General features: G+C 50.8%; 5 protein-coding genes across 5 annotated transcripts; 1 reads left to right on the forward strand and 4 right to left on the reverse strand.

The window, feature by feature from the left end:
- Positions 1–469: 469 nt before the first annotated feature.
- Positions 470–6,804, reverse strand: BO88DRAFT_236688 (DNA-binding ATPase). Its single transcript, XM_025702099.1, has 4 exons — positions 6,491–6,804; positions 6,403–6,420; positions 973–6,336; positions 470–918 (listed from the first exon to the last, which is right to left on the reverse strand). The coding sequence occupies exons 1-4, from the start codon at positions 6,499–6,501 to the stop codon at positions 624–626; spliced, it is 5,688 nt and encodes a 1,895-aa protein (XP_025565408.1). The 5' UTR covers positions 6,502–6,804; the 3' UTR covers positions 470–623.
- Positions 6,805–8,845: 2,041 nt separating this feature from the next.
- On the reverse strand, positions 8,846–9,357 carry BO88DRAFT_402971 (uncharacterized protein). Its single transcript, XM_025706241.1, has 2 exons — positions 9,305–9,357; positions 8,846–9,177 (listed from the first exon to the last, which is right to left on the reverse strand). Exons 1-2 carry the CDS (start codon positions 9,330–9,332, stop codon positions 9,023–9,025), a joined length of 183 nt encoding a protein of 60 aa, XP_025565409.1. The 5' UTR covers positions 9,333–9,357; the 3' UTR covers positions 8,846–9,022.
- A 186-nt stretch (positions 9,358–9,543) lies between these two features.
- On the forward strand, positions 9,544–12,890 carry BO88DRAFT_383975 (secretory pathway Sec39 family protein). The gene is made up of 3 exons (XM_025704681.1): positions 9,544–11,091; positions 11,141–11,294; positions 11,349–12,890. Exons 1-3 carry the CDS (start codon positions 9,558–9,560, stop codon positions 12,487–12,489), a joined length of 2,829 nt encoding a protein of 942 aa, XP_025565410.1. The 5' UTR covers positions 9,544–9,557; the 3' UTR covers positions 12,490–12,890.
- A 1,054-nt stretch (positions 12,891–13,944) lies between these two features.
- BO88DRAFT_236791 (dual-specificity mitogen-activated protein kinase kinase) lies at positions 13,945–16,104 on the reverse strand. The gene is made up of 3 exons (XM_025702100.1): positions 15,003–16,104; positions 14,656–14,947; positions 13,945–14,600 (listed from the first exon to the last, which is right to left on the reverse strand). The coding sequence occupies exons 1-3, from the start codon at positions 15,741–15,743 to the stop codon at positions 14,050–14,052; spliced, it is 1,584 nt and encodes a 527-aa protein (XP_025565411.1). The 5' UTR covers positions 15,744–16,104; the 3' UTR covers positions 13,945–14,049.
- Positions 16,105–18,528: 2,424 nt separating this feature from the next.
- On the reverse strand, positions 18,529–19,124 carry BO88DRAFT_236822 (uncharacterized protein). Its single transcript, XM_025702101.1, has one exon. It carries the CDS (start codon positions 18,986–18,988, stop codon positions 18,683–18,685), a length of 306 nt encoding a protein of 101 aa, XP_025565412.1. The 5' UTR covers positions 18,989–19,124; the 3' UTR covers positions 18,529–18,682.
- Between the last annotated feature and the right edge of the window lie 939 nt (positions 19,125–20,063).

The raw sequence follows: 20,063 nt of genomic DNA on the forward strand, positions 1-20,063 counted from the left end.
AGGTATAATACATTAACTGGGAGCGAGAATCAGGTGTGTGTGTGAAAACAGTAGAAAGAACTAGGATACATGTTGGTTTGGTAAAAAGGTAGAGATGTAGATGTAGGTGTAGATGTAATAGGTGAAAGACAAGATGAGAAAGAAGAAAGGAAGTAGAAAAAGGGAAAACAAATCTATCTTCAAATTTCAAGGCCGTCCGTCCGTTCCATTCCAAAGGGGGAAAGTTAATCTCGTAGCACTCCGAATCATTCGTTCAATCAATGAGTTAGGTCTTGATAAAAAAAGGAGAAAAATAAGACAAAAACACAAGGAGTAAGAATGGTAGAATAACATGGTAAGGTAGATAAGATAAAACCAAATGTCAAGTCAACTCCACGCCGGCTTCCCTGATAAAGAAAGTAGTTTAACACAACACCGCGTAATGGATGGATAAAGTGGTAGATAGGAAAGGAGAGAGAGGATCCCTGAACGCCTTGCTGGATTTTTCTTTCTTTTGGTACATGGATGTGTGTGTATGCGAGGATGATGAAGGGGATGATGTAAGTAGTAAGTACTAGCGCTGCTTGTTGCAGATGCTAGGGTATTGGCATGCCCTGGATTGGGAGGGCGGTTGGGGAGGTTGGTCATGACTTCATTGTGGCCAGGAACGAGTCCAGGTTGTATTCTTCCTGGTATTGGCGGTCGTCCCAGAGCTCGCCGAGATCGTCTAGCCAGCCCTTCTTGCCCTTTTCTTTGACTTCGCCGTCGATGTCGACCATGTCTACTTCGTTGCCGGCTTGCTCGTTGGGTTTCTCGGCGTTGTCGGCCGTTTCTCCGAGGTTGAAGAGGTCCAGAAGTTGGTCGGTGTCCATTGTATTTAGGCCCGCGTTTTGTTGATTGACCACTGTGGAGGCCACGTCGATCTTGAATCGTTGGAGACTAGAGAACGGTTAGTATTGGCAAAATAGATCGCTAACTGTAGGAGCAACTTACTTCAGGATCTTCTCCTCCAGAGTACCGCGTGTGATCAACCGGTACACGTTGACAACCTTCTTCTGACCGATACGGTGAGCACGGTCCATAGCTTGGATATCCTTCTGCGGGTTCCAGTCGTGCTCCACGAAGATGACTGTGTCGGCTCCCGTCAGGTTCAGACCCAAACCACCAACGCTGGTCGTCAAGAGCAGAACATCGTAGCTGGGATCCGAGTTAAAGCGGTTGACAATGTCCTGACGCTTGGTAGCTTCCACGCCACCGTCAAGGCGGAGATACTGAACCGAGGGAAGAAGCTTGCGCAGCACTTCGCTTTGGACGATGTCAAGCATCTCCTTCATCTGACAGAACACCAGAGCACGGTGTGGGCTCACATAGCTTGCCCCGGTGCCGAGATCACCCTCAGTGGGTGGGTCGACACCGATGCCACAGTCGAGTAGCAGGTCGCGTAGAGCGCTGAGCTTCGGTGCATGGGACACATCGCGGATATGGGACTGTTTCGTGGTGAGGTATTGCTGGACCTCGTTGTACTGCTTGTGTCCTTCTTTCACGACCAGCGCAGGGGAGTTGCAAAGGCGGCGCATGTATTGCAGTGCTTGGAAGATGTGCTCTTTGTCGGATTTCTCGGAGCTACCCAGCTTGTTTGCCAGTTCCTTCTGCTCCTTCTTGGTAAAGTCCTCGAAAAGTCTCTTCTGGAGGTCACTAGGGTCACAGTAGTAGTTCTGAATGATTTTCGGTGGCAGATCATTCAGGACCTCCTCCTTCAGACGACGAAGCAAGAACGGAAGCACCTGCTTGTGCAAGGCCTCAATAGCAAGAGCGCCGGCCTCTTGTTCCTTGGAAGACGACTTGCTGAAGCGACTAGCCGCGATTGGCTTGGCAAACCGATCTAAGAAGACCTTCTCTGTACCAAGGAATCCGGGCATAAGGAAATCGAAGAGTGACCACAGTTCCAGGACATTGTTCTGAATCGGGGTACCAGAGAGGATCAGCCGGTGGTTGCTGGCAATCCGCTTGACTGCAACTGTGACCTTGGCCTTGGGGTTCTTAATAAGGTGTCCTTCATCCAAAACACAGTAGTTCCAGCTGATCGGTCGGAGAACGTCGTTGTCGTTCCGGCAGATGTCGTAAGAAGTCACGACAATATCGGCATCCGCCAATTTACCCTGCAGCTTTGCGCGCTCCACCGGGGGACCAACGTAAGCGACGCAGTTCAAGAACGGCGCGTATTGTTTAACCTCCTGCTGCCAGTGACCGGAAAGAGACGGGGGGCAGACGATCAAAGACGGAAGCTTCCGAACTTCCGCTGACTGGGTCCGTGCATACTCATCAGCACGCAGATGGTGGTCACTTGCGACAATGCAGATTGTCTGCAGAGTCTTACCAAGACCCATGTCATCACAAAGAATACCATGTAGGTTGTACCGGTTAAGGAAGGCAAGCCAGTTGACACCCTCTTGCTGGTAAGGCCGAAGCTCAGCTTTGATCGCAACTGGCAGCTGGAACTCTTCCACCTTGCGAACATCCAGCATCTGAGACATGAACTTCCTCTCCCGGTCTCGTCCCTTGAGCAACTCCTCGGATAGGCCTGGCGGATCGGGAATGCCAGCTTCCAGGGGAACAAGCTTGACCAGGGTAGCAAAAGATGTTGTAGCCAAGAGGCGCACGTCATTGTCCGAGTCGCTCATCCGCCCCAAAACCGGCACCACAAGGAAGATGACATAGGGAAGGATTCCGTCCTCCATCACATGGATCAGGTGGTAGATGCACTCCACAGCTCCCTGGCGGTGGTGAACATCCAAGGGATCATTGATGGTTGGCAGTACCTTCTCAACCAACATGGTCATACCCTCAACAGTAATGACACTGCAGACGGTTGCGAAGCACTTGGCGGCGGCATATCGGATGACTGAAAGTCGGCACTGCAGAGCCTTGACAATGAGAGGCATGAGCCCGATAATCCAAGGGTGGAGACCCTTATCGAACTTCGGTAGCAAGGCGCGCAGTGTTGACAGGCCATCGACAACCTCCTGACCCAACTCGTTGTCGGGATTGAGGATCTCCTGGGGAAGTTCGCCGGCAAGAGCCTCTTTTAGAGGCCGCTCTACCAAGGTTGCAAGGTTGGGAACCTTCTCCAAAAGCTGGGATCCGAACTTGACGGCCAATTGCTCGAGGGCTTCTTTGGCACCACGGCGCATGATCCTCGCCTCCTTCGCCTCTCTCTCGAATTTCGCCGCATCCGGATGGTCGCGCCTATCCTCTTCCTTGCGCAGAGACAGAATGGACTTCTCCAGGGTTGCATTGTGGTGAAACTCGGGCGTCTCGGAAGTGTCCACACAGCAATACTTGACCAAATTGCCGATTACCTTGTCGACGGGGCCTCGTTTGGTAGCAGTGGTATAATATTCAACCAAGAAAGCAATAGCTGTGGCAGAGCGCTGTTGCAGCTCCGCATTCTCTTCCTTCTTGATACTGTCCATCATGCCCTTGATTATGTGGCTTGGCTTCTTGGGAATGTCGTGCAACGCCACCAACGCACCCGCGGCGGCAGCCCGCACACGCAGATCCCTTTGTTCCCGGACACTTCTAGCTTCCTCAATGGCGCTTTCTGCGGTCGCACGGGTGTCATTCAGAACTTGGAGGGCAGTAATACGCTGGGCTGGGGCCAGACCCTTCTTCAGCCGCTCGAAATCTGGCCCAGCAACCTTTTCAGCGTCGGCAAGGGAGAACGCACTGGGCCCAGCCTGCTCTTCTCCTTGTACAACGACCGCCAGCGTGGGTAGTCTTGACCCAGGAACATGAGCGTGATCTTTGAACGCATAAAGGAGCGAGTGGCACTGTGCGCGGGCGACCTGTAGATAGCATGCAATGTCGCTGTACCACAGGGGGCGTTCGCCTTCAATGATTGGGCGTAATTGCTCAGTGAGAATGGAAGCATACTTACTGCCAGGTCCAGAGACCCTAGCGTACTCCTCGACGATCATGGCTGTCGACAATTGCGACGTCGACGCCGTATGCTTGAGACCAGCCAAGATAGTTTGCCACAAGCTGGGAAGTTCATTCTTATCCCAGAGGAAGAGCAACTTGCCAAGTGCTCTGGCCGCGTAGATCTTCGATCGCAGCATTGTATCTGCGCCCACCAGATCAATATCGCCCTGAAGCATGTGCCCATCCACGTTATGAGCTGAAGGCGGGGGGGCTTCTTTCTTCTCCGCTTTCCGTCCGCGCTTCTTCGGTCCATCGGCGGCGGCATTGTTCGCGGTGGGCGAGGACTTTGCGGGGGCCGCGGCACTATTTGGGAAAGGCACTCCAGATGGCTTGATGAAGAGTGAGGCGTCCATGGGAAGAGGATATCTTGGCACACCGAATGGTGACATTGTGAGGGTGATGAGCGGTTCGATGTAGCTCAGGAGGTCGCCATCAGCCTTAAACAGCCCCCGAGATTCCAGGGAATTTAGCAGTTCCGACCACACTTGGAGCGAGAGCTTGAGCACCCCTTCATTTCGTTCCACCAGTAAATTCTGGAAGATCAAGCGCAGTGCTTTTCCATTCACCCATTCGTTGGTACCTTCGCCTTCCAGCTGCAGGAAGGTCATCAGGGCGCGAAGGACCGCCGAGCGAACGCTGGTGATCGTATGGCGCAAAAACGGGTAGAGACGAGGCACGAGGTTTCCAAACGACGACTCTGGGTCCACGGCCGCGTTAGCCTTCATGGCATCCAGGACCTCGCGGAAGGTACACAGCTTCGCCAGAAGATCCATGACTGAGCCGGTACTGGCACTTAGGTCGTCCTGTAGGTTTGAAAGACAGTCCCAAACAATGTTCATCAGGCTTCCTAGCGTGCTCTGCCTGGATGCAACAAACTCCTCCGCCATGGGAACAAGCGTCGCCGCACTCACGGCACGAACATCGTCGTCATAGTCACCCAACCCTTTCATTACTGCCTCTAGTACGCCATCCATCAAACTCCGGTCTTTGATCAAGATGTCTTTCCGAACAGCTACCAGATACCTTAACCCAATCATACCACCGTGACACACCTCCCAAATGGGACGCTCCAAGCCCAGGTCATTCTGCATGACAATGCGGTAGAGGCACTTGTAGACAGCGACCACGGACCGAGAGGGGAGCTGTGATAGAAGGGCACCCAACGTCTGGCCTACTGTTTCTCGGATGGGGGCCACGACATTGTCGGAGATGTAGTCACCGAAACGGTCGAGCATAAGAACACAGAGAAGACGACAGGCCAGATCATCTAGCCACTTACGGTTTAGCACATCGTTCTCCGGCCTGCTTTTGCCTCTTAAGCGCCCAGCTCCAGCACCCTGAACACGGATGACCTCTCGGAGGGCCATGGCAGCCCCATGACGAACCTCCCAGTTAGGATCAAAGATGTCCATCGTGAGAATTTCGCACATAGGATCATACGGCCAGGAGTTACTCGGTCCTTCATCGGAGGTGTCTGGTTGAATCAAGGGCTTCTCGGGGGCGGTTGACCCTTTGAACTCCGAGACAATCTTTTGGTCGTCGTCGCCTGATGATCTTTCCAGGGAGAAATAGTCTTGCTTTGAGTCGCCATTCTTCTCTTCGCCATTTTCCGCCTTAATGGGGTGGGGAGTCGTAGCCGACGGGGTGGTGACATTATCCGAGGGCCTCCGCGTCGACAAGTCCACGACACGAACCTTGTTGGCTCCCATCCTCGCGCTCTGCTTGTTTTTCCGCTTGAGCTGGTTCAATTGCCGCTTACTCAACCCCGACTCTTCTCCGTTAGCGCTTTCCATGGGAGATGCCAGCGGCGGCGCAGAGTTGTGGTGGTTTGTTTCCTTATGCGGGGCTTCATCCTTGATAGCGGGGGTCTTCAAGACGAGATCATTATCGTCGATCAAGTCCTCCTCAATATATTCCCCGGCCAGTCCTAAACGGGAGGTTAAAGTTTTCTTCTGGTGTTGCAACCGGGAAACCGGATCCATCGCGGCTAGCGAGTACTCATACTCCTTACCCGCGCTACCCAGTAGCCGCTTGCCGTACTTGAGGATTGATGCCAAGTCCAAAGTCTCGAGCTGGAGGAGGGAATCACTTGGGGAAGAGGGTTGCTCATCCTCCGACTTGATCTCTACATCATCCTCGTCGAGCTTCTTGATCGTTTCACCATCTTCCTCATTGGGATCGAAGGTGTCGGCATTGGCCACGATCAAACCAATCGCCTTGGCAGCTGCTGTTCGGGTGTCCCATGACTTGGACTTGAGATAAGGCAAAATGCGCCCGAGCAGGTTGAACAGCTCATCGGGATGCTGTTTCTGAACATCTGCAAGCTGTTGGGCTGCAGTGTTGCGGATGAGAGGCGTGCTGCCCGTCTCGAGTAACCTACAAAGGAAATCATTGGTCAGTGCATTCATCCCGGCTGCGGGCTGCTGGCGCGGTAATACTCACGTGACAAGCCGGTCAAGTCTAGTGCGGCGCAGTTAGCGTCATGTATCAAACGGATGCGGAATGGGCGGGACGGCAGATGGAAACTTACCTGGAGGACATGGCTGGCTGGCTGTCACTCCTCGGAACTTTGAGGAACGAATTATTTCACAAATAAAATAGTTCAGAATCCGCAAGGAAAAGGGGTATCAGCAGAGAATAACATAAAAAGAAAATGTAAAACGTGGTCGCAAATGATCCACAATATTAGAAAGAAGTAATTCACCACAACCCCCACAACACCTCTCTATGATTATTAGGTATAGTAAGGTATGGTAAAACAGAGGGAGTAATAACGAAGAGAAGAGAGGGAGTGAGAGGAGAGTGAAGTGGACGAAAGAGGTAAGGTATGTAAAGTATACAAGACCGTTACACCCACGTCACAGCCATCGAGAAGCGTCGAAGCGTGACTAATTAAGCAAAGCTGGACAGTTTCTGAAGGGCGATCGGGAAACAGAAGTGGAGATCACGGCTTAGTAGAAGAAACGCGGGTATTGTATTGATGATCGGGGAGGAAAAGGCGGTTTGGACGTGACGCGGACCAAGGCGATATTACTTTTTAAGTATGGTCAAGTAATGAATCATAAAACAAGTCACGAAGGGCAAATGCCGGGATGGGGAAACGGGACGAGAAAAATAAAATGAAAAATTGCGGATGACCAGGAGATGAATGGAATCGGATCGACAGGGAGTGAAGAGGTGGTGGTGGTGGTGCGTTGACTGGAATGGAGGTGGTGGTGAAGGGAGCAAGCCTTGTCTGGCCTGCAAAGTAAATGCGCAGGAGTATCAACAAGTCGTCCTCCGGTCCTGCTTTGCCTCCCCTCGAGGTCACGCAGCCTGTTTATATCATTGGGGGCATCTTTGGCTGGGCGCGCCTACCCATACTTGGGCCCTGCGCGCTAGCCTGCCTCGGGGTTAGCGCCCCCCACTCCCGTAAAGGTTTTCTACTGGTCACGTGATCCCTCCCTGCGCCAAACCGCCGCTTGGATCGACAGGCGCGAAATTGCTGCACTGCGATTCCCTCCCATCTGGAGTTCGAGTTCCCTTTCCCCCAATGCTGTCTGTCCTGCGTGTCCATGAGGCTGACCGGTCGGTTTGATCCACGGAATTTTGCGCCGCCCGGGATACCTTCGCGGCTGAACTCTTAGTTTTGACCCTCTTTTGTCCTCTCAGCTTCCCCCCATTTTCCGATTGATGAGCATCACGCAGCACAGCTGAGGTCACCTCCTCTAATTGGTGCCTGTAATGTAAAAAAACAAAATGGAAATGGAAAAAAAATCTACTCCGTACGTGTAGCGGTAATTCCCTTGTCTTTTTCCTTAAGACTTCGTTTGCCTACGTATCACCTACATACTACTACTACTACTAGATAGCTACTACTAGTAGTTAGTTAGCAGCAAGATAAAATTACCTTCTCATCAAGTCCGCCATGTGAGCTTGTTTCGATCGCCCACCAACAGCGCCAAGGAATGCCAGATGGCCTCCTTCAGTTTCGGAATCCGGTCGTCCCCCAAAACCAATGTTTCTTTCTCGGCGGTGATTCCCTCTCCTCTTGTTGTGACAAGGTTCTTGACAGTTGCCTGAAACTGCTGGTAACTCCGTAGTTACCAACCAACCAACTACTTACTAGTTCGATTCCTCCCAAGCTGTCATTTCCCGCGTAGATGACGTTGGTCATTTCCGCCAATCAGATAGTCCGTATTTCAAGTGAAACCTATTGAAAAAATATAGATCACATACTACTAGTCCTACCACTACTTCACGTCTAGGCGCGAACTATTCCCATCAACGGTCTATTCAACCATTTTTGCTCCTAATCAATGGCAGCTTATTGTTTTGTTCAATCAATAGACCATCCTGATCCACATTTGAAAATAACGTATTCTAGTATTGGTTGTGAATTTTCGTTTCATGGCGCCATGTAGATCCTGAGGCCAAAATATATATTGAGAGTTCGCTACTATATATCCCCGCATATGTTGGCAGCGGCTTCACCAGTATGACCTTGGAAACACCACTTCGTCAAAGTTCGCTCCCCTTCACATCTCAATTGACAGCCCTGCGACTAATTACTAGCCGGAAGCCGCTGTTGCAGCTACCAATAGCTACTACTCACAAAGCGTTAGAAGCTACGGTGGAACTCCGCTACACCCAGACCACCGATACCTGTCACGTCCTACAGGGCTTAGTCGACCGATCAGATATCCTACCCTCCATCGAAATCGCAGCAAGGACTCCAGGATTGATCAATGAAACTGTCCATTTCTATACATCGAAGGACTCCACAGGGGTAAACAGAAAAAAACAGCATAGCTTTAGTGACAATGGAAAAAATCAATACGTATTCGCACCAGATATGCGCATATCATCCCTCAAGCCTTGGCCAAAAATGCCGCTGCCTCCTCCTCTTTCCCTAGCAGTCCCAGACTGCGAATCTGTTCCGCCTTGGGCGCGTTTTCACGGGGGGTTGCGGCCTCAGCCTTGCGGTAGGCGGCCTGCATCTTCATCGTGCGGAGAGCCTAAGCGTCGAAATGACAATGTTAGCAAGATCCGCATACTTGAGTATGAACTTGATCGCATGAAGCTAGACAAATAGGCGTACCTCCTTCTTGTGGTGCAGGCACTCGTAGTAATCCTCCAGAGCGGGCACACACTTCTTCTTGCCAGCTTCACCCTCTCCGCCGTTAACGACGTAGCAACCGAGAACCTCCTGCCAGAAGTTGTAGCAGCGGGAAGGACCTGCACAGAGCGATTGAGATTAGCCGGGAATGTCCGCGGGAGAGTCACACAGCGGGCGCCCAATGTAGGCCAACCCGGACACTTTGGCTGTCAATGAACCTTGACAGCTAAGGATAGATAGACGTACCGCCGTTGTTACCGAAACCGGAAGCCATTGTGAGTGAGTGTGGTGGGGAAGGACGGGGGAGAGCAAGACGAGGGGATTAGGATTGCGAGGGAGCGGAGGTGAGGATCGCGATTGAGGTTCTTCTTCCCTCGCCGATGATTCGCCTGTTCCGCCTTCCGCCCCGGCCCTGGCCCGTGCACCTGACGTCTTTGTGTCTCCCGAACACATCACCCTCTTCCATCATGCTCTCTCTGCTGCTCCCTCTCCAGACGTCATGGCGGTCCTTCAAGGGCTCTCAGGTGCTCATGCGATTCTTCTAGCGACCCATATCTGTGCCACCGGCAATGTGGCTGCTCTTCCGCACTTGCAGGCAAAGTTCCCTGCCCACCTCCCGCTCGAGCGTGTCTTGCGCATCATCTTGACCTTTCTGCCCGAGAGCACAGAGCCTAGCTCCTACACACAAGTGCTGCAGGCGCTGGTAGATGAACAGCTACCTGAAACCAGTGGTGCTAGCATCGATACCTCCTCCGTTAAAGACCTACCCGCCGCGGTCGTGAGGAAACGTGTACGGAAGATCCATTTACTACCATTACAGTATCCCGGCGACGAGGACAGCCAGGATCCCTCTGACCTTCTCACCAAATTCCTCATTCACCGGGCCCATCGCATCGATTTAGAAACTGCTCTTCAACCCCTCGTCCTCGATCTTCTCCTCCCCTTCTACCAACGCTCCGAAGTATTACGCACATGGTTGATCTCCAGTCTCTTACCGCTACTCCGATTGAACTACGAGTATTACCCCAGCCAAGACGAAACATTCTCGCTGGATATCTTGGAGTCGATGGACAACAGTATTGCGATCAACGTCCTTCTTTCGATGACTGGTGCGACAAAGAGCAGCATGGACTTGGTACGGAACCTGCGCGGCCTTGTGGGTGCGTGGATGTATGGCAGTAACCGTTCTAAAAGACGGAGACTCAATGAAGCGATGCAAGAGACCTCAATTGTTCTACCTCAGGATGAAGCGCAACCAAAAACCGCCTCAGGTGTCGGATGGCAGCAAGTCAATGAGTGGCTGCTGGCACGAAGCCTGGTTGATCATGAGAGTGCGGTGAACGCCTTCGTCAATTGGGATGGGCCTGAGGATGTCGATTTAGGCGGATACTCCGAGGAGAATGAAGGCCTGTCCGACGATGAGCTGCGAAACTTGCGAAGGAGGTACGGACAGACTGGGCTTGCTGTCGTATATGCGAACGCTGATCCCAGCCCTCCGGCGCTGGACGGCTCCGTCCGAGTACTCGCGCGCATCGCGGAGTTCCTGAAGCTCGAAGAACATTCGTTCATTTCACCGGACAACTCAGAATTCCCGAGCGTGAGCTTCGATCCGGCACCGATTTCGTCGGCATCAAGGGTATCTCTGTTGCAGAATGCTCTGCTGGTGGCCTCAAACCCTCTGACGCGCCCTTCAGCCTCTTCAATCTCCTTCCTCAGTGGTATCTGCCTCTCTCTTCGGATACTAAACGAGTTAGGCCACCCGACTCCGTGTAGGACGGCGGCAAGCATCTGTCTCCTGAATAATCAGGAAACGCAGCTGCTCGAATTGCGCAGTGTCATAGCCTCTGTCGTAAGACAAGCAAGATCGGGTCATGACTGGAGCAAGACTCGCCAACAATTGCTATGGCTACGTGACTGGCAAGCCGATCACACGGAAAACACCAGCGACCATCCCGCCTACCATGGTCTCTTCTGGAGAGTTTCGCAGGATGTCGTCGATGCAGAAATATTGAAAGCGTTGCTTGAAGCCAAAGGTGAGCACGGAAAACGCCTTTGTTGTTCTGCCTTTACTGACAACAACAGAATACCACCTTGCTGTGAGCATTTACATTGTCTCTGGCTCGACCCTGAGCTCTACGCAAGTTGAAGAAGCTGTCAAAGAGGCCATCTTCACAGCCTACGACAACGCGAGCAATGGAAATAGGACCAGGGGCGGAATGAAGCGAGCATACGACATGTAAGTCAAGAAAATAAACGCGCATTGCCTTGGACAGACTCTAATGCCCTGCAGTCTACAAGCTTTCCAACCTCACTTCTCAGATTCTGCCTCCTTCAAGCAGATCCAAGCTCTCATATCCGCCACACACGCCCTGTCTTTCTACTCCCTTACTTTGCAGCACGGCGTCCCTTTCCAGCCAGTCAGCATCCGTGTCCACCCAGACCCTCTCTCCCTGATCGAGAAAGTTCTCGACCAGAACCCTAAGAGCTACACCAAACTGGACGACTTATTAGCCATTGGCCGGAACCTTGTCCTCGCAGGCGTCTCCCACTCTCCATCTGACGAAGATGTCTCTCCCTTCCTATCCCCTCCCTCACAGGAAGATGCCGCTATCACCGCCGAACGCCGTATCATGTCCCTCGCCATTTCCTCCGCCCTCTCCTCAAACGACTTCGGCACGGCCTACTCCTACATTCTCACCCGTCTCACACCCCCATCCCTTCTCCCCACATCCTCCCCTCTCACCAATCCTACATCCCCCAAAGACGACATCACCTGGCGAGCCGTCTACAACGCCGGCCGCTACCGCGCCCCAGCCACCAGCGCCACCCCCAACAACCAAGCCCAAATCACGCACCTCTCCCAACGCATGGAACTCCTCTCTCTCGCCCTTGTACTCGCCCCGACCCCCGAACCTCTTCCTGAAATCCTGGGCGCCTGGCGCCGCTGCGACGAGGAGCTCGCAGCCCTCCGCGCACGCGAATCCGAGGAAGAAGACATCTGGGACACCAAAGCCGACAACCTCACCTCCACCACCCTTCCAGGAGGCTTTGGCCCCACGGACAGCGAACAAGACGCGTTCGAAACGCGACAGCACCAAGCCCGACGAGCACGGGCACACGCCTCACAGAACCGTCTGCATCATGAAGAAGCTCCCATGGGTCTGTTCGAGGTGGCCCGTGGCGCCGCACTCGCGTTGCAGAAGAACGCCTTCCCTCTCCGGTCAGCTGCATCGTCCGCAAAGACAAACACCCACGACCAGGATGATCACTCCGTCCCCTCGTCTCATCTCCGCAGCGGCTCCTCCATGTCGAACGAGGACCCAGACGGCGAAGGCCGCGTCCGCAAGCGAGACGTCGTCAGTAACATGGTCACTGATGGACTTGTCAGTGGTATTGGCTGGGTGTTGGGTGCTCAGCCTGTAAATCGGTGATTCATTCATAATTATCCTTTGAGAACCCACTTAGTTCAATGTCAGATTACGAAGTACGACATGATTGTTTGAAGTCCGTGACATGGAATGTCCCATCCAACACAGAAAGAAAGCTAGAAGCTATCTTATCTTATTTGTCTGTTTTCAAGCGTGAATTTCCTACAACATTGTTTTCTTCTTACTTCTCTCTATACATATATCATCATATTTTCCATAGCTTTGCATGAGTGATTGAGTGAGTGAGTGAGTGAGCGAGTGGGTTTAATGAACGAGTGCAAGGTTGCATAGTAATCTAGCATGTTAATGAATGAGAGGATAACTACAAGTCATAAGCAGTTCTTCTTCTTTCTTCTTTTTCTTGTTCTTTTCTCCCACACCCCTCTCCTTTGGTAGTATCTGGCCCAAGCCTTCTTCTTCTATACATATCAGTAAATAACCAATAAACGCTTGAGTTATAACTATCTTCAATGTTCGTCTGTAAACGACATTTATAAAGAGGAGAGAGAGAGAGAGAGAAAGAGAGAGAAAGGAAGGAAGAGAGGGAGTGTTTTCTGGGAAGAGGCGATACTTTGACTGATCTGTATGCCGATCTGGTGATATAAAGTGCTTTCTATTCTAGTTCTTTGTTTTATTGCCAACTATTTCTTCTTCTTTTGTTTTCCTTGAACTGGCTAGGTCTTTTTTGGCTTCACAAATCTTCTAGTAGTTCGTTTACTATGAAATCACGTCTTAGGAGGTGGTTGATTGAGTGAGTAGTAGATCCACTGTACCCCATACTTGATAATTATAGAAGGACAACTTTTCTAATGAAATCAGTCTTGATATTCCTGTATCGCTATTCCGGTGCCAATCACTATACACAATATGCGGACCCTGCCTTGTCACAACGCACGCTCACAAGCAGAAAGAACAGGCTAATCAGACTGTAAATGAAGATATCTTCCGTGTGGCTGTATGTATGTATCTGCATGCGTACAATCGGAGAATGAAAGCCGGAAATGATGATGAACCAGATCAATGGATGAGGATGATAAGAGGATAATGTATGTAGTATGATATATGGAACAAACTCGACAGGATAGATGATCAATAGAAACCAAGGATACCAATCTCTCACCGTCTCAACCGGAAAAGAGGAACAAGCGTCAGCACCGCTGGCGATGGTTTTGAACAGAAACAACCTCAGGTTGCTGGATGAAATGACAACGGTTTTGGGTAGAAATAAAGAACCGAGATGACAATCGGACGCAATGCACAGGACGGGATAAATGCTGAACCAGCGGGGAGGCAAATTAAAGGAAGGCGTGATCATGTCGGGTGATGATAATGAAGAAAACATTCCCAACTCCATGATTCCAATAAAGGATAGACAGTGCCGCGAAGAAAATGAGTGTCGTCATGATCACAATTCGTATGCTTTTGACATCCGGGTCAACCAAGGGCCAGCCACTTGTAAGCATCAAAGGAGAGACCGTTATGTGCGATCGTATTAGAGGTGGAGCATTCCGTCCGGAAGGTGCATGAGTAATTGCCGAGATCCAGTTGCTGCAGGCAGGCAATCTAGTCTTTCCAATCCCAGACTTGCCTTACGAAGTTGGCCATGTTGACCTTTTTGTTTTTCATGTCCAGCATCCAAGGATGTTCGAGCATCCGCCAGGGAGTCGCTCGTCGCGGAGGTTCTTTCTCCAAACTAGACGAGAAGTTAGCATGATCCAGATATAATGAGCATTTCAGCACGTACCAGCATTCGATGAAGTATTTGAAATTCTCGGACCATCGGATACCGTTGTCCGGCTCATCCTTCAGCTTGGGAATCGGTTGGCGGACAATGTAGGTCAGGAGATCGATCAAACCGGCGCGTGGCTGCATTTCGGTGCCGTCGGCAGGGAAGGGGAAGCGATGCTGGGCGACTTCGAGCAAGGTCACACCGAGTGACCACACGTCGGAGGTGATGGTGTATGATTGGCCAGTGATGCGTTCAGGGGCCATGTAGTACGATGTGCCGATAAACGTATTGGCGTCTCCCTTGGTGCCAAACTCTCCACTGACACCAAAATCACAAAGCTTGACCTGACCATTTCGGCAGAGAAGAATATTTGATGGTTTGATATCTGCAATCAATGTTAGTCGGATAATGAACAACTGCGAATCTAGAAATTGACTGACCTCGGTGAATAATCTTTCTGCTATGAAGGTAGGTCAACCCGTTCAAGACGCCCTCGGCAACCTTGCCTAGCACTTTCTCTCCCGTCCGTCCACCAAGCTTCTTGACCTCCTTGTAGATACTGTCCAAGCTGCCACCTTCGCAAAATTCCATTGCGATAGAAATGGTCCCCGTTGACTTGTCCATGAAAGCACCGTAGTAGCGACAGATGTGCTCCGAGGCACAATCTTTGTTGAAGTTGAGTTCTCGAACGATCTGCTTCTTCACATCGGGGTTGGGGTCCGTAGTGATAATCTAGAGAGTGTATTAGCATCCAACTACCAGACAATGCGAAATGAACGAAACCCACCTTCAACGCAAACACTGTCTTGCCCTCCTTGAGCTTGCATCGAGTGACAGCACCTCCAGCGCCCTCACCCAAGCTACCCAACTCCACGATCTTCTTCTGCTCACTCGCTGCAAGCCAAGCCTCATCATCCAAATCATCCACATCGAGGGGCCTGCCCTTTTCCAGACTCATCTTGTCCAGATCCGGAATTAGGCTGTTTACACTGTTATCGCGCTCCATCTGTACCCCACTCTCCCGGTCGGAATAGACAGAAATCGCTGACGACGGATCCGGAGTGCTGCCGTGAGGCTGGCGAAGACCCATGGCGAACGATAGGGCTGAATAGTTGGAGGAGGAGGCGGAAGCGGGCCCACTGGCCTTCCCGTCCAGGTACGTGAAGCTACCCGATCTCGAGTGTCCGTTCGGTTCGTTCAAGCCGGTGGTCGCCAACGGTGGGGGAGCGGGTCGACTCTTCACTTGTTGCACATTCTGACTGCTGCCCATGGGAGTTTTCAAGCGTAGCTGGGGAGGCGCTGGGCGAGCTGCTGGGCGCTGCAGCTGAGGGACCTCTGCTGGAGCAGCAGGCGCGGGAGCGGGAGCGGCGGCGGCGGCGGTAGCGACAGGAACGCCGGTTCCCGTGACCGGACGAACATTTGGAGATGGAGGGATTCCCAAGGTGAGTTTGGGAGGTCGGGAACCACTGTTGTTGCCGCGGTTGCCAGGTACGGGCGGCTTGAGGAGAGGAACCGGCGAGGATGACATTGCGAGATTGTTTTGCCTCTCACCAGGCAAAAACAACTCGTTGGGGTCAGCCAAGGTAGCCAGATCGGCGGTGTTTGAGTGGGACACTTTGAAAGAGGGACGGGGGGGAAGCCGGGGAAAGAGATTAAGTGAAAGAGGAGGAGGAAGAGGAAAAAGAGGAGAAGGTGTGATAAGTAAGAGGAGAAGAAAGAGGAGGAGTTGGACGAGGTGGTCGGAACAAAGAGGGCCGTGGGGTTAATTGGCTGGACGAAGCGGCGGTTGGCTGACAAGAGGGGTTGGCTGATCGGAGAGGGGGGAATGAGAGGGAGAGAATGAAGAGAGAATAGAAGAAGAAAGACAAGAATACAATAAAAACGATGAATCAAAGCACTAAGCGAATGTTTGATCCCCAGCGATGATGATAAAATAAGAATGGAAGACAAGCGTAAGTAGATAGTAGATAGTAAGTAGTAGATATATAGGGAAGAAGGAGGAGGAGAGAGGAGAGGAAGCAAAGAAGGAAGGAAGGGAAGGAAGAAAGAGGAGAAGATGTGACTCGGCGAGGCCAGCGATTCTTGCTTTTGAAACTGGGGCCGAGTTTTGTGTCGATTTTGTCAGTTGGCGGCTGGACTCCACCGCTCGTAGGGTGACCACTCAAGATCCTTCTTTCTTTTCCCACTTGACTTGACTTGAACTGTCGTTTGTTATTTAGTGAGTGAGGAGTTAGACTAATTTATAAACTAGTCAGGACAAGAAAATCACTGCAGCATTGGTTAAATAGTTAAATAGTGCAATAGCCCATATTCCTGTCATCAGTACTAATTCAATGCTCCGCACTCCCGACCGGCGAGGGATCGAATGGAGGCGCTGGAGGGTCGCCGGCCTGGTGGAACCGGCCTGTTTCATAATGGCGCCTAAAACGAGAAGTGCTTGCGATGAGAGATATTTTGGGAATCCAATGCTACTATTCTTGACAGCTATAGAGCTCCAGTTCATTCCTATGTCTAAGCTTTGATGTCTGTGGGTAGCAGAGCTATGATTGTTTCTAATCTATTCTCATACTTGTCAAATTAATATAGTAGTAGCTTTCTATATTGTTTTGTATCAAGTTGATGGTTGAGTGGAAGGGGGAATCTGCTCGGGTGCCTGAATCATTTGGCCTGGCCAGTCAGGCATCCCACATCAAAAAATCTCTGAACTTAAAGATCGACTCCGCCTGAATTGAACCATGTTTCCTCAAATCTTGCATTTCCATGAACGGCCACCCCGACAGACATTCTTGATGATGTCGATGGAGCTGCTGTCCTTCAAGAAAACAAAAAAAAAATTAAATTAAAATAAAATCTTGTGTGTCAGGGTCCAACATCATAACCGGATAATGTCGATGGACAATTCACCCAAAACGACTTAGTAGCGTGCGGATGTTTTACATCATCCGCCGGTTGAGTGTCTCTGATATTCGGTGCCACTATCGATATTGATGGCTGCTCCATCCAATCTGCGCCGGCATCTTGCTCCGGGGCTCCACCCTCATTATGCCCCGACGGTGCTTGTTCAGCAGAATTTCATCTCGGCGGCCGTTACGCAGTTCTAAGAATACACACAACACTCACGCATTAGGATTATGGTCCTCGATGCTGTCCGATCATAGTAACACGGGCCCGATATGATCAGACAATCGCATTGACATCGGACATACTAGTAGCACTCTGGCGCATAGCACGGCTATACATGCACCGTAATATTAATCTATCCCAGTCTGATTCTCAACGGTAGATCCTCAAGTCACCACTACCAAGCAACTACTAATTACCGTGCATCAACGCGTCAGCTACCGATACCGATTGACACGTGCTATTCTCAGCCTTGTCAAATCCCTCACTCTCACAGACACCGAACCGGACACTTCTTTCCCACTCCCCCCTATATGGATAGATAGCTACTGGTTAGGGACAACTGACATCATCCGGTCCATCTGTGACGAATCTCTCTACCGTCTCTCCTCGATCCCGATGCCCGCCAACTTGGACGATTTCCGCAGCCACAAATCGATCCAGACCCACTCCGGTTTAAAATAGCAATCCCTCTTCCCCCCAAGCCTTTGCACCGCCATAGCAACGGGGCCAAATGGCAACACTGCGCCCCCGACTGACAGGCCAATAATAAGGATGACACCCAATCTAAATGGACCACTAAAGAAAGAAACACATCCTCTTAATCATCATCATCATCATCAATCAATCAATCCTCGCAAGCCCTGTCCCTAACGGTTCGTCGTGACATCTAAGCGAAACGCTCGGGTCAAACCATGACGTTCACGGGGGGGTTAGCAATGTTCATCATAGGGAACGACTATCTTTCCATCTATCTATCCACCCGGACCATGTTAACCAAGTAACTAGACTAGTGCCAGTAACTCCATAGAATGAACAACACGCCTTGGAAGTTTGGTGCAGGGTCCTGCCCTGCTGACCAAGTGTTTGATTGTGCGTACCTGGAAAATCTTCCCGTAGACGCGCGGCATGACGATCCTCGCTTGGATAAGCCCTCCCCCACCCGATCATCCAGCCGTTTTGCTGGATCTGTGGTGATTTTGGCCCCAAGGATGCTTACTGTTGATGATTACTGTGGAGTAGAGGGCAGTAGGTCATAGGTGTAACAAACAGCAAGATGTTGTCGCTTTGACGCCGGCATTTGCCCAAAAGTACGGAGTACAGATTAGTAGTTTACTATGTATATGCAGGGTTCCGTCACCATCTGTGCGTTCTCGTCACACATCACAGGATCTAGTTAGTCGCAAGCCTGTTGTTGACTTCATGCAGTGTTTTCAATCATGCTCCTTGCTCTTCTTTCCTATAGGCCAATATAGCGATCTCGTAGACGCGACGATCCAAGAAAGAACAAGTCAAGAACAAATAGCCAAGCACATTGGCACTCCTCTCTCCCTCCCATAGAAGTAGTTAGTTAGCTATTAGCCGTCCAAGACGGCCCATACATACCATCATCATCCTTCCAACAACCCCAACACTTCCCCAGTTGGCGTCGCCTATTTGCCGCACCGATGCCATATAGGGGCCATTCATCGAATAACTCAATCCACACGGGACAAGAGGATGACCCATCGCCCATATCCATCGTCCACAAAATTGAGAAAACAACAAACACAAACAGATACACACACAATGTGAACTTATCCATAGAGAGGGAGAGAGAGGGGAGGGGGGGGGAGGGAAATGCCTGCCTTTTGGACGTACGCAACACTCCATGGATCCATCGCAAGGAGCCCCTAAAACTGGGGTAAACCGTAAAGGATATCCGCCGCTGTCCGCGTCTCCCCTTTGGTAGGTAGTCTAGTAGAATTTCACGCCGACTGCCAGCCCGCCTCTCCCCTGTTGATCGGTGGAGCATTCAAAACTCAATTCTTGCACACATCATCATCAATCATCAGCAGCGTCGGCTCACTTGCAATAATTATGATGATGGCATGTGGTTCGATGTCTTTTCCTCGGGATTTATGTATTTATTTACTAACGAATTGGGGTCTAGTTACTTACACATGATTACTAAGTAAGATCCTCTTGCTTGCTAACTCCTCCTCTACTTTGTAGTTATAGTCTCCTCTACTATAGCGGTTCACACAACAAAGAACGAAGACGGAAGATAGTATATCCTCATATACTACTCCATATATAGAGATAAACTACGACTAGACACTGCAACTATTGATTTTCCAAATCAGGGATTAACTGTCGTCCCTAAAAGACTGGGCATAAAACCCTGACAGATCCCCCTTTTTCGCAGTTCGTCACGAGAGCGCGCGCCCTAAAAAAAGAAACCAGGAAAAATCTCCGTTTCTCAACGGGACTGAACTAACTAGTACCGTGGGAAGGAATCCGGAGACCTACTGTAAACTACCTAGTCCCTTAAAGTAGGTAAGTAACTAAGTAAGTAGTATGAACCAAATATTTGCAATGGCAGCACAAAGTCTGAGCTTTTAATAGAAAGAAAAGGGTTTCAATAGTTTCATTGCTGATAATAGCCATGATGTGCACACAGATTTTTAGCCTTTGTGTTTGTTATACACACATATAGCTCATCACTCAGATGGTAGACAGACTGGGCAATAATTCAAGACTTGGCATTTGGCCCTATTTATCATGCCACGGCAATTGATTCATAGATTCCGACTTTGAAGATCCATCCAGTGTAGTTCACTTTCCTGATTGCTACATGATTGTCAACCGCCGTCTTTTCTCGGCGCTTAAGCTACTACGTACTGTATGCAGTCTTGCGCACACACAATCCTTCTCCATCTCCCTCTGGCTCTTCCAATTAGATCAT

Source organism: Aspergillus vadensis, assembly GCF_003184925.1.
Source record: "Aspergillus vadensis CBS 113365 unplaced genomic scaffold BO88scaffold_5, whole genome shotgun sequence".
Taxonomy (NCBI): domain Eukaryota; kingdom Fungi; phylum Ascomycota; class Eurotiomycetes; order Eurotiales; family Aspergillaceae; genus Aspergillus; species Aspergillus vadensis.